Raw genomic sequence first — 14,041 nt, 5'->3', positions numbered from 1 at the left:
GGCATGTTTAAGTGGAAACTCCCCTGCTTAAGTACTTGCAAAGTCAGTACATTCACTAGGTATGGAACAGTGTGAGGTAAGAACTGTGGTAAAACTAAAGCAATAATTGAAACTCTTCAAGATACATATTACGACAAACATAAAATGATTAAGAACAAAAGAAGATATAGCACTCTGGCTGCAGATATTACAACTAGTTGAAAGTGCTTCTCTGCAAATCGTGATCTTCTCTCCCTGAAAGAGCAGAGCATGTTCTGGTTGTGAAAGTAGATGGATAATTTCTCATAGCATCTGTCTCCTTATTTGTTGCATGATTCACAGAATACCAGTTTTTAAAGTGCTAATTTACAAGAGTTTTGCCTTCTCTTATACTCCATGGAAATGCTACCTCTTCATTAAGAGGATAAGAATATATGTTACCAGATAGACCCAGTGAACAGTTCAGTGCAGCAGATCAGGATCTGAGCACAGCTAAAACTGCATATCTAGGGAAGAATATTAGAACAAGGACACATATCTGATGCTTCATCTAAAGCACCTTCTAAAGACACCTTCTTAGCCAGAGGTTAAGCTCTAAGCATTCAGTAAACCTCCACAGCTTTCTTCTCCAGGAAGTTGTTAGTTTCCCTCTGAGCCCAAGCAAGCTTTTAGCATCCACATCAACCTCTGGCAAAGAACTCCACAGTTTAACCTCACACTACATAAATGCTCATCTACTTTTTATTTTGAATTACTATCACCTAGCTTCATTTCATGCCACATTGTCCTGAAGAGAGTGAGCTATTGGCAATCTCCATATAATTCAGAGTAGAGCTGTCTCACCACAGTTGCATTTCCCAGTTCTTTACCACTCATCCCTTCTAAGTAAGATTCAAGCCTCAGTTTAAGGTTGCTGCTGTCCCAACAGTTCCTAATGCTGTCGTGCCGGCAGACCCATTCTGCTTCCCACCTACACCCAGCCTCATTATTGTCTGCTGATGCGGCCTGCTGTAGTGGAAACAAGAATCTGACAAATCTGAAGTTCAATGAGAACAACCGTCAGGAAATTTGTGAGAACAATTCAGCAACAGCAGCTGTTTAACGTTTTATTTTGCAGAATTGTAACAGCCCCATACTTGTGCAATCTACCACCCAATACTGTTATGTGGTTCTCCTCTCACTCCAGGAAACTGACCTTGTTTCCAAATTAGAGTATAAACACGCACTGTACTAAAGGAACAGGATCAAAGGCTGGACAATCAAACAAGGTATCAAAAGCTCTCAGACATTAACACAAAGAGCAGTGACCACTACTGGTGTCATCATCACAGCATTATTTCCTCCCACAGAGTCCTTACTGGGAAGAAAAGCATTTCACTGACAGTCAGTGAAATCAGCATCATGACTTGCTAAGCAGCACCTTAGCAGCATGCTGCAGGTTAACCCCACACAGCACCTTGCTCACTCCTTCCTAGGGAGATGGGGAAGAGAATCTGGAAGAGCTACAGTGAGAAAACTTGTGGGCTGAGATAAAGACAGTTTAACAGGTAAAGCAAAAGCTCCACATACAATCAAAGCAAAATAATGAATTCATTCACTATTTCCCATCAGCAGGCAGGTGTTTAGCCACTTCCAGGAAAGCAGGGCGTCATCACATGTAAGTCAAATTAGAATTCAAATGCTATAACTCTGAACATTCCCCCCAGCTTTTGCCACTGGGCAGAGCATCATATGGTATGCGATAGCCCTTTGGGCAGTTGGGGGTCAGCTGTCCCAGCTGTGTCCCCTCACAACTTCTTCTGCACCCCCAGCCTGCTCGCTAGTGGGGCAGTGTGAGAAACAAAACAGGCCTTGAATGCTGTGTAAGCACTATTCAGCAACAGCTAAAAAATCAGTGTGTTAGCAACACTGTTTTCATCACAAATCCAACACACACCACCATACCAGCTACTATGAAGAAAATTAACTCTATCCCAGCCAAAACTAGTATATAGTATTGTGGTGAGAATGTACAAGACAATCAATGCTACTTGGATAACTTCTGCTCCGAGAACATTTTCTGTAGATATCTATATATTGATGGACAAGCAATCCATCATTCCACCATGATTAGATATTTAACAAACATCTAATCCAGATTCCACCTTGATTAGACATTTAACAAATATAAGTAAATTTCATGTAATGTAAAATACTACCAACAGAGTCAGAAATAAACATTTCCTCTGAAACATACCTCTTGCTACCTGATTGCGACATGCACGAAGGGACTGAAAGAGGCTGAAACCATCAATTGTCACAATTGCTGCTGGGTACAAGATACTTAGTTCTTCATTCTGTGGATTAAAATGAGAGAAGGGAAACAGAAATAAAAAATATATCATAGTTACTGTTGTAACAGCTTCTTTTCTAGCTTTTTGTACTATTAACTACATGAAGATGAGGATTACATGCAAAGCATTAATATCCTACAAGCCCCAGGCAACAGAATAAGGCAAAACTACAGAAATTCAGTATTAAACCATCCAATATATAAGTAAGTTATTTAGGCACATAATTTTGTATTTTTATCTTCTTTCAATGACTTCTATGTTTGCTTAATATATTTTATGGCTTACAGAGAAAAGACAAAAGTTACAGCAGCTTGTGAAGGCCACAGAAAAACAGGTTTATCTAGAATGCAAGCATCAAGGTTTTATGAGCCAAATTCTGAAACTGGATTAGCTCCTGAATTACCATTTGGGCACATAAATGCTGATTTGGTGATATAAATTCAAGACTCAAATGCCTCAATGCTTCTGTATTTCAAAACTGATCCCAAAACGTCATGCTAAATCACACAAGCATTTGTATAAAGCAAACTTGGAAATTTCTGTAACTTCACTAGTTTTCTGCATAAAAACATGCCGACTCAGCCAAGAGCAAACAGAGCTGGTTTTTCTACTAAATAGCTTGAGCTCTACAAGAGCCTTCTCTGCAGGAAATACTCATGATGACATGCAGGTTCCTAGCACCATCTCCTATAAAGATTGTTTTAATTTTCAACTATCTTCTCTGTGAAATAATTAAGGTAAGTTCTCATGAATGAGTACATATAGCTCTTAGTAAATGTCAAGTTGCATTTTCTCCTTTCATCCATACATTATTGTATTTTGTGCACATTAATGAACAAACAGGAAATGAATGAAGCACTCCTTTGCAAGGTTATCACAGAGAAAAATAGAACAAATATATAGAACTAACTAAATACTCCAAAAAATAAAAAGCAATTCCAAATCCTCAGAATTTCATACAGGCATGAATACTTCTAAAACAAGAAAACCAGAGTCTCTTGTTCTAAGGAATTGTCCACCCATCAAAAACTGGTAAAGGACATAGAGGATTCACAGAGAAGACTCCCTTCCATACCCCATAACACTGCCACTTCGCTTTTGAAATAATCTGACAAAACCTGTTCTGTGACACCAGGATGCCTGGGAATTTCATAGGTTCTGCACTTAAGCTGTAGGACAGGATCTTCATTTAAAAGCTGTGCAAGAAGCAGTACTCCACTCTAGAAGAGAAAGAATAATAAGTGTGAACATTTCTGTCCCTTTTCTTAGGGAAGGCAAAATGCACTATCTGCAGAAACAGAAGTTTTACAGAAAAATATTTTTATTACAATAGCTTGCTTGTGGGCCTGCCATGCTGCAAAACATACCTCGGTATAAAAACGAACATAGCCAGAGGTGAAGCCAACGACGATGCAGGTCCAGTCAGGACGGCCTGTGGAACTCCTGTTTCACAAAGACATAAAAGAAGTAAAAAATAAATCCTGCTGTAAGCTGCAGACACACAGAAGTGTAATGTAAGGAGACTGATGATGCATATATAAATAAAAGAATATCAACCCTTACCTCTTCTGACTTGCCAATGGGATACACAATACACTACTCACACATTCACTAGAAACAGAAAGATAAAACTAATAAGCATATTTTTTCTCCAGTTGTGAAATTTTTCTCTACACAAGACATCTTGCCAAGTCCACATTTTTAATATTTTAACAATGTATTAGCACAGCAGACAATTTATCAAATGGATACTAAAAAGGCAAAAAACACCCTTTCATTTTAAAGACATTTTCAGCTACAAGTTCGAGAGTGCCCAAATAGATTGCGTCAGTGCTTATTACACTTCGTTAATGCTGTCTTTCATCATTCACAGACTGATTATTCTGCCAGTATTCTTCAGTAAAGATTCAAGTTAAATCTCATGTACCTAAAGCTAAATAATTTTTTCCTGATCTATGACACACCAAGAACAACCACTTTTTTAAAAAAAACCAACTGAACTATACTTACAAATTTTTGACATACATTATGCAATTAGGTAGATTTTATATCCATTGCACTTCACTGCTTTATAATTTGAGAGCACTTCAAGAGCTAACATGCTCTTCCCAGTTAATGCAATAACTGAGCACGCTCAATGCATGGCAGGCAAAGCATGCAGAAGGCAAGCAGATGAACAGGCCTCAATATCTCAAATCAAAAGTTATTTGTTACCATGATAGAAAGTTTTATACTGTCTGTGGAAACAGAAGCTGTACAAAGGTTTTAGGAGAGAGTTGTGTCACCTCTGTTCCCCAAAGAGTGATTAAATAATCAGGCTAGGCAACTGCAGAAATAAAGCTTTCTAAATGCAAGTCTGACATGAGTTGGAATTCAATTACAACTTCAAAGCTTAGCCACCACAGAACATTATCAGTTGAAGGCAACTTTGGGCAAAAAAGAAGTCAAGTCTTTCGACAATCTGACAGTAATTGCCATATTTACACTTCCACAGAAATACAACCCTCACCTACAGGGCACACTCACAAGCCTTAAATCAAGATGTAGTGAATATAACTGTCTCTTATCTAAAGAAAGCTACCTGTTCCATATGATAGTGCCTCTTAGGACTGTAAAAGTAATAAGAAACCAATCCCCAAAAAGAAATTCCTTTCCTTTTTTTTTGAATGAAAGATGACAAGGAAATTTCAGTCATAATATGGGGGGGAAAAAAAACCTTAAAGAGATGCACATAAAGTGGTTCAAATGTGTGGAAGCAGCAGGTTTACAAAGGAGGATTATGATTTTTACAGATTGGGGAGAGACTGAATAAGCCAACACTTCCTGCAGTATAACAGAAGGTTGAAGCCAATAGGGAGCATGTTCAAAGGCAGACAGTAACTCAAGGCTGCAAACTTCATAATGAAATGCAAAATCCTCTTCCATATGGGAGATTCAAGAAAGTGTCTGTCTGGTTATTTGAAGACAGATCGAGCAGAAATATTGAATAAATACCAAAGCAAATTTTTCATGTCCGCTAAATGACTTGGAGCCCAACGCTATTTCTAAGAGTGACTGAAAACATGTAAGAAGATTATTTACAATGGAGGTAAAAAATGAAAAGCATAGATGAAGTTTACTGCATCTCAGACGATGAACACTTTTTCTATCACATGAATGTTGCTCACTGCTTATAATTTTGAGTGATTTCTTGATCACAGAGATGACATATTTGGTTGAAGTTTTGAAAATTAAAAGTATTTCTAAAGCAACTTCATACATTTCCAGCTGCAACATCTCCTAACAAAATTTCATCTCTACTATAAAAGCAGAATTTCAGAAAGGGTACAGATACTACTTTTTTCCTTCTAGAACAGGAAGTTATAAAAAGCATGATAACCCAGACCTATTAAAATGTCTACATCATATGCAAATACACTGATTTGCACACACAGTACCTCTGTGAATTTGTATTAACTTGTCCTGAGACACCATACTATGCATGAAGAGTGACCTTTGCAGACAATGTTTCTGATCACCCAGCTTACTCCATTTCTTTTCAACATTAAAATGTGTAAGACCATGAATGCACTTGGATGAAAGTAAAAAAAAAAAAGTAGTATAAGTAAAAAGCACGATACTAATTATTGAATGTGAAAATGACATTTTAATCACAGTTGCATTTCAACACCTACCCTTCTTCAACATTCAGAGAGCCACTCCAACCAACAGCATATTGCATTTCCTCTTTTCCCTTGTCACTCTGCTTCCATTTAGCTGCCGTTAAGAACAAAGACACCATGTATAAAACTGTAATGTCTTGCATCTCACACATGTAGTTCTATTCCAAATCCTTCTCTCCTGTATGATACATCCTACATGCATCCTATGTTGCGTTGCTGGAGCATGTCCAGAGGAGAGCCACAAAGCCGGTGAGGGGTCTGGAGCACAAGACTTACGAGGAGTGGCTGAGGGAGCTGGGGTTGTTTAGTCTGGAGAAGAGGAGGCTGAGGGGAGACCTTATGGACCTCTGCAACTACCTGAAAGGAGGTTGTAGCGAGGTGGGGGTCGGCCTCTTCTCCCTGGTAACGGGACGAGGGGAAATGGTCTGACTTTGTGCCAGGGCCGGTTTAGGTTAGACATTAGGAAAAATTTCTTCACAGAAAGGGTTGTCAGGCTCTGGAACAGGCTATCCAGGGAAGTGGTCAAGTCCCCAGCCCTGGAGGTATTTAAAAGACAGGTAGATGAGGTGCTTAGGGACATGGTGGGATGGCAGTGTTAGGTTAACGGTTGGACTTGATGATCTTAAAGGTCTTTTCCAACCTAAATGATTCTACGATTCTATCACACTTCAATCAAGTACCAATTCGAAACCTTGAAGACCATGAAAAATAACACTACATTTTTAGTGACTTCTCTAAAGAACGCCCACGTTTTTTTAGAAATTTGCATAGAACAACATACTACTAAAATTCTGAAATGCTTAGTTTCATTTAGAAAGATTTATACAGTAATACCTACGTCACCAGATTTTAAAAGGTTCAATTAATGAAACAGCGATCCTTAGGAGAAAAGTACTAAGCAAGGGCAAACTTCTTGTGGGATGATTAATGAAGATGAGTTTAAACAAATAGAAAATTTTAAATTTAACCCCATGAAAGACATGGGAATCCTACATTAAATCTGACATTTTTTCATCATCCCATCATAATCAAGGTTAGAAAACACCACACTGTTATTCACAGGGTGCTGTTACAGATAACACTTGATTTCTGAATCACCTCCCAGGCACCAATGGACAACTGGGGGGGGGGGGCTTGTTGTTTGCCATTGGTTTGACATGTAAAACCTGAGACACAGGAACACTTCTGCCACTGTGTGGTAATTTGCCACTGTGCAGGCGGGCAGAAGTAGTTCTCCAGCAGGTAAACTAAATAATCTCTGTATACTTGATCCAATAGGAACTTTCTGAGAAATATTGCTATCTTTTCTTTTTCTGTGAAAAATTAGCAACTAACCTACATCAGTTTTAGAACACACAACTTTGCAGGGAATGACATATGCAGCATGACAAGTCGACGCAATCTGCCTAATTATGCACCTCTGAGCTTCAACAGCCTGTTTTTGTTTTAAAATGGTATAATATTCTCCATGTCAGGATGTTTCCCTTCATCACGCTCATTGCCACCAACTGCAACTGTTAATAGCACCAGCACCCAAGGCAAGAGCACATAGGTAAATAGCAGCTGGTTGATCAGTATTCATATATTCCTAAGGGTACCTTTAAAATAGTTTTGAGAGCCCTGCTGTAGAGTAAAATATAAAGCCACACACTCTTCAAGACAGAGAAGAATTTTCTATCGAAGGTGGAAATCTTAAAAAACAATCTACTCAAAACCTCCACTCAATACTCCAAGTGACACTGGCTGAGTTAGCTCCTTTTTTTCCAAGGGAAAAGAAAAATAAGGTCAAATGTTTAATGGCTAAAATTAATACAAAGGTTTTGTTTTGCTTATTGAGCATAATTGATGTCTGTATCTCTGGGCAGCTCAGTCAGTGGGTAGTTCTAGTATATATTAAATTCAATTATTCATGATCAAATAGCTTCCTAAGATCAAAATATAGCTGAGAAGTAGGGAGAAAACAACTTACTTGCCAAGCAATACCTAGAATATGCATGACATGTACTACAAAACAGTCCAAAATTCTTGAAGGTACGACTTGGGGGTAAGCAGGTGGCCAGTGCAGGGGACAACAATCTTGTCCTGATTACTATTAAATGCACTAGTATATATACTTAGTAGAATGTATACTTACACACTAAAAAGACTGCTTTCTGTTCATTAGCTATTACCATCAGGTCATTTGTTGGTGACAAGGACAACACACAGTCCTGAAGCCAGTAATTTCTCTGGTTCTTGGAAGTAGATTCCTCTTCTTCCTATAGGTAAAGCTTTAATCAATGCATGCAACAATTTTTAAACACAGCAGTACCTACAAGATTTGTGGATATTCTGGCTTGCCCTCAATAGCAGTACCAAATGGACTATTACCTGTCAAGTCACTAGAGCTGCAACTTGCATGAAAAGCCATGAGAAATGCATCAACCTTGCACTAATTCTATCCACATGTTTACAAAACAGAAAACAAAAAGTACTCATCACTAACTCTACTCCTCAAAATCTTCCCCTTTCACTAGAGAGACTCTAAAAGAATAAGACAAAGTTCTATTATTATTGATTAGAGACTGGAAAGAATCTCTTTAGTTATTCTCATTATAATCTACACTCAAACAATTTATCCAAGTTTACACACTGGCCAGCATTGAGTAAATATATGCACATATGAAGAAAGTAACTAAGTCTCACACTAAAGCCTCATGATAACATGCAACAGGGTATTATCCTGTGCCTTTTCACAACAAGGAACTTTACAAAGAAAGAAATTCAAGCTAAGGAGTGCCAAATTTTAAGAGTTTAACAATGGGTAAGTCAGACACCATCATTCCGTATAAAAGCAGAAGGATTGCATTTCTTTTTTTCTCTAAGCAACAAGCCAAATATTTGACTGAAGAACACACACAAGTAGCTCCTGCTAATCACAGTTCAAAGGCAGAAAGTAGGTAATGGGATTTGAGCAGACTGCTACAAGATCTCCGAGATGCTACTCCTGCTTTCTTAGCTCCATTCTCTTACCTTGATCGCAGCAATAAAATCACTTTTCCCTGTCCAGTGTCTCCATCTCCATAGCCACATACCCAATGCTACCTCCTCATAGCCCTCCAAAATACTACTCCATCCTCTAGTATCTCAAAGCAGTTATACACAATCAAAAAGCCCAGCAACTTCAGTGTGATCATTTTCTGATCTGTGCAATTTATTCTGTCGTAATAAAGTTCCCTGTACTTGCAAATGTACACATCTACTCCAGGCAAAAAAAAAACTGTAGTAAGAATTTATGTATCACTCATAATTGGCTATTTGTTATATTTATTTTCTTTCATAAGGCTGCACCATAAAAACAGTCACTTTGTGCACACAAGAATACCCCTGAAGGGATGCTAAATGGTTAACAAAAAGACCTTTGTGAAGCCAACTGTAGGTAGAATATGCTGATAGCTGTAGGATATGGCTCACAGTGGAAGATACCAACCTGTCTGGGAGCTTTGAGATGGTATCTCTTTGTGACAGGATTAACAGATCCTGAATGGGTTCTTCAAGTTACTTTGAGTGACCCCCAAGATAAGCACAGAAGGACCAGGCCTTGCCATTGGGGAGCCAACTTATGACTATCTATGGAAGGCCCAGAGGTCATGGAAAACAACCACTGAGAAGCCCCTCCACAGTGACCACTGGAGATGCCCAAAGACCATCGACTCAAATCACTAAGCATGCATGATTGGGAGGGGAATATGTAAATAAATTTCAGTAACTCATTGTCATAAGACAACCTTTCCCAAGAAAATTAGTGAATATGTATGTAAAACTTGTATATAAGCTATGCAACTAACCCTGTGCTGCACGCACATTAGGAGAAGCGATCTCCTGTGTGTCAGCGCTGCAATAAAGAATACCTGCTTAATGGTCATCAAGACTATTGAGTCCTGATTTCGGCTTTTCACAGCTTCACCCCATATGTCCATCATAAGTCTACATTAGCACAGTACAAATATTCAGCTACCTGTCTTTGTCCACACTATCACTTGCTTTATGCAAGACAACATCCTATGTTCATTTCTGTCTGTCGATGGATACCAAGTTGCACAGCAACACATTTTCCCTAATTACTGACATTTTTCAATACTTTATGAAGTTGACTGGGATACTTGTCACAACTTTAACTCCTCGTGACCGAGATAAACATATCATGCGTAAAAACACATAACCAAAGCCCAAAGAAAAATCTTTTTACTAGTTTTTAATGTAATGATTTTCAAACTGAGGAAAAAGAAATAGAAATTAAAGGCTTCTCTAAGGACTAGAAGGAATTAAAATTACATCTCAGAGAATTTAAATGAAGTTATCTGCATGCATAAACAAAGAATTTGAAATGTAAAGACATAAAACATGGCCATCTCATATTAGTGACAAAAATAAGCTAAGAGTTAAAACAGGAAAAGCACTGAACTTGTCAAAAGAAATTACTTTAAAAGGTGAAACACAGAATTATTAAAATCAGCATTTAAGACAAGATTTCAACATCAGAATCCCTAAAAAATAGCTAATCGGTTCCATAAAAAGACACTTCATGGAAGAAAAGAAAGCTTTTTTAAAATTTTAATTTTTTTTCTTTTTATTTTGTTTAAATTTTCAATGCCTCCTCAAAAGCTGCTATGTTCTATCAAAGATACTTGTCCAGGTGACTCAAGTAATTCCAAGAAAAGATGCATTTTACACCAACAGTTAAAAGTTTTTAAAAGGGAATTAATTGTTATGTTAGACTAACAATTCTCAAATCTGTGCTAGACTGATGCACTCATTCTGGTATGTGTTCAGACATACAGACTCACATATTTATATGCTTCTACAAAGAACAACCTGTTTGCTGTGGATGACAGTTCTTTCTTTCTGACCAGTTTGACCTGGAACCACTAGCAACTTTGGAGGAAAGCAAGTAAGCAGAGCAGAAGGAGGTCTTTAGCAAGAAGGGTGTGAACTACGTGGCAGAAGAGTTTGACATTTTTATGAGTGCAAAAGGTGACAATTTCAATTCAGCAACACCTACTGGTTCTATCAAATTACAACATAAGTAGTAAACAAAGCATTTTTTCTCCTCGTTAAGGAAGTTATAAACTCTACATGTGCCTGAGAAACACACTCATTTCATGGCAATTACAGGGGAGCCAAACACCCATCCTATTTAAAAGGTTTTATACTCTTGTTATTCCCTGACATCAGCGTCAGTGATTCATCCCTGGGAGACACCATGCTCCTCTCAATTTGTTTCTCACCTCAGCTGAAAAATCTGTTTCCCTTGAAGCGGTGCAAAGCCACAAAGTAACTCAATAGTCGATTTGTCAGACTATTAAGCAGGTATTCTTTATTGCCGCGGTGGACGCACAGGGGATCGCTCCTCCTAATGTGCACGCTGACCATAAAATAATTCATTATTATATTGTCACATTACACATATATGCATTAAATTCCCCGGAAAAGGCAGGGATAGGTAAATTAATTCCTGGAAAGCATTTACATATTTTCCTCCCAGTTGCACATGCTCAGTGTTTTGAGTCGGTGGTCTTCAGGGGTCTCTGGCGGTCGTTAACTTCATCCACTCCTCTTCTTCACCTTGTCCTTCTGGTGAACTCCAGCTTTTACCCCCCCTTATTCTGCTGTCAGAACAACACAGCCGGTACCACCGGCTCCCCATCCTTGAAACATCCCCCTTTACCTCCTTATCTCATGGTTCCCTTCCCTGGCTATCCTCATATCGACAAAACCTTACATGTTTTGTTCCCCTAGGTGCCTTCCAAGGCCGGAAACAAAGATAGGCAATTTGCTACAAATCTCTCCTCTTCACTGTTAGTTTCTTGTCTATAGTTTCTTACTTCATATGGTTAGTAAGTTAATCTAAAACACAATGCTAGCAATTTAGCCAGATCTTTCTCAAGGATGTTCTGCTTTCTCAGGGCTGTTATCACATTTCAGCTACAGTTGGCTTCAGAAAGGCCTTTTTGCTAACCCTTTAGCATCCCTTCACCCTGCTGAAGTAAGCAGTTACAAGGATACTGCCCAACAACTTGGGCATACTTTCAGCAGGCTGAGATAAAGACAGCAGATAAGAGAGCTTTGTTAGCAAGGTGAGGTCTGGATTCCTCAGTTTACCCCCTTAGCTCTCTCTAACAGGGAATTAACAGGAATCAAGCAATTCTGTTCACATGATTCATTCAGGTGCAGAGGATTTCTACACAGACAGCTTCCCTAACATTTTATGCAAGTCAGCTGGCAGCTAGAAGTCTCAGCCTTACCAGCAATTACAGCCTAGCCATGTTATTCTTACTTGAACTAGCTGAACAGAGGGGTGTTTTCCCCTTCAAAGAGCAACTGTGCTGCCCCATCCTACATATGTAATTTGATCATTCCTGTAACACCATCCGCACATCACCACATAAAAGGAGTACTATGTGATCATTAGCAAGATGCTTCTGTCAGTGGCTTACGATTCTGCAGTCTCTGATTTATATTAATTTATGGTAGATTATTGTAACTCCACTGCCATGCCCTACTATCTCTGGCTAGCTACAGGACACAAAAAAAAAAAAAGATAACCCCAGCTGCAGGAGCACAGAGAAGGTGTATGTATACACTAGTGAAAAAAAAGCTATAGAATTCAAGAATATGAGTAATTATCACAATCAGTAACATCCAAGTTATATTCAGAAACGACTACAGGAGCAAGGGACAAACAAGCAGTCACATTTAAAGCACTGGTCAAGACCCAAATGGTTGGACATGATGATCTTAAAGGTGTTTTCCAACCTAAATGATCCTATGATCTTTCTTGCCCAGACGATAACTATATAGGAGGGAAAAAAGCAATACACACAGAAACAAGTGCAAGTCTTTTAGAATAGGCAAGTTAGCAATGAAAACTCATCTAAATGAACTTACAGGTTCTTGTAATTCTGCTTCATCCCAGGCTCCCCAGCCACCATCTTCCCAGCTTGTCGATTTGCCTGCTTTAAGCAAAAAAAGATTTGTCACATGAATACCACATAGGCCACGAAAAACACAATCAAAAAGGATTACTGGTCATTGTTTTCCTTTCCTCGCCAATGCATTATAACTTTGTTTATGGCAGATACTAAACAAATTCTACAGAGAGAGCCATGAAGTGGTAGAAATGGCTGTCATTTCCCTGTATTTACTTCCATTTTTGATGCTATGAAAAAATAGTGACAGAAGATGTAACCTAAGTACAAATTTGAAACAGGTATAACAACACCCATGTCAAAGGAATTCTGACAGACAGCACCTAGAACTCAGGGCATCTAACATCTTACAGTGCCCGGTACAACATACCATTGACCCGTCAACAGGACCAGCCAGTAGCAACATAAGGTTGTTTTAGCGGGACATGAAAATTCATGTGTGGCAACAAAACACCTGAGCCCAGGATAACGCAGATCCCACCACCGCCACTACCAAAACAGCCAAAGCAAAAGCTAAAGCCATGACCTTTGAGAGGAAAATGAGCACAAGGGCTTTTGCTATTCACCTCTTTGCAAATCAATGCAGAGGAAAAAAACCGAGACACTGATCAGTTTCAGTTATGTCATTCAGAAACCTCAGAGAAGCCACAAGCTTACAAAATACCTCAAACACCTGAGGAAACAGACTCACAGAGATGAGCCTACTTCTCAGTTGTCTTATAAGAGTTAATATATTAGTCATATAAAAACCATCTTGTGTTAAGTAACTGAGGTAAATTTGCTGAATCAGAATGAGGGAGCAGAGGAACGGGGCTGCATATGCTAGGAATATATATACTAGAAAAAGGATATAATATCGGTTAAAACCAGCCCTGTGGTCCGGCGTGAATATGCCACGTAGCCCAGTCCTGTGGTCTGCTGCAGCCAAGGTTACTCAAGATGATAAAGAGGGACCCACCTCCTGTGGTCTACCACAGGCAAGGTTACTCAAGATGATAAAGAGGGACCCGCGGCCTTCCTTCAAAACAACCCCTAACGACCACCATTGCGCACGCTCAAGAGGAGGAACACCTGCTTGAAGAAAATTTAAATACGAGAC

At 38.9% G+C, this 14,041-nt stretch overlaps 1 protein-coding gene across 1 annotated transcript in view; it reads right to left on the bottom strand.

The window, feature by feature from the left end:
* The window catches only part of RAB3GAP2 (RAB3 GTPase activating non-catalytic protein subunit 2), a 57,292-nt gene that overhangs the window by 25,692 nt on the left and 17,559 nt on the right, over nucleotides 1–14,041 (bottom strand). Inside the window, exons 4-10 of the mRNA XM_009646841.2 lie at nucleotides 12,902–12,966; nucleotides 8,109–8,232; nucleotides 5,987–6,068; nucleotides 3,876–3,923; nucleotides 3,680–3,755; nucleotides 3,431–3,532; nucleotides 2,216–2,315 (exon numbers count right to left, since the gene is read on the bottom strand). Of these exons, the coding sequence (XP_009645136.2) occupies nucleotides 2,216–2,315; nucleotides 3,431–3,532; nucleotides 3,680–3,755; nucleotides 3,876–3,923; nucleotides 5,987–6,068; nucleotides 8,109–8,232; nucleotides 12,902–12,966 (597 nt within the window). The remainder of the gene's footprint in view (nucleotides 1–2,215; nucleotides 2,316–3,430; nucleotides 3,533–3,679; nucleotides 3,756–3,875; nucleotides 3,924–5,986; nucleotides 6,069–8,108; nucleotides 8,233–12,901; nucleotides 12,967–14,041) is intronic.

This window comes from Egretta garzetta, unplaced genomic scaffold (assembly GCF_000687185.1).
Source record: "Egretta garzetta isolate BGI_Z169 unplaced genomic scaffold, ASM68718v1 scaffold339, whole genome shotgun sequence".
Lineage (NCBI taxonomy): Eukaryota > Metazoa > Chordata > Aves > Pelecaniformes > Ardeidae > Egretta > Egretta garzetta.
This window is presented reverse-complemented; position numbering and strand designations above follow the sequence as displayed.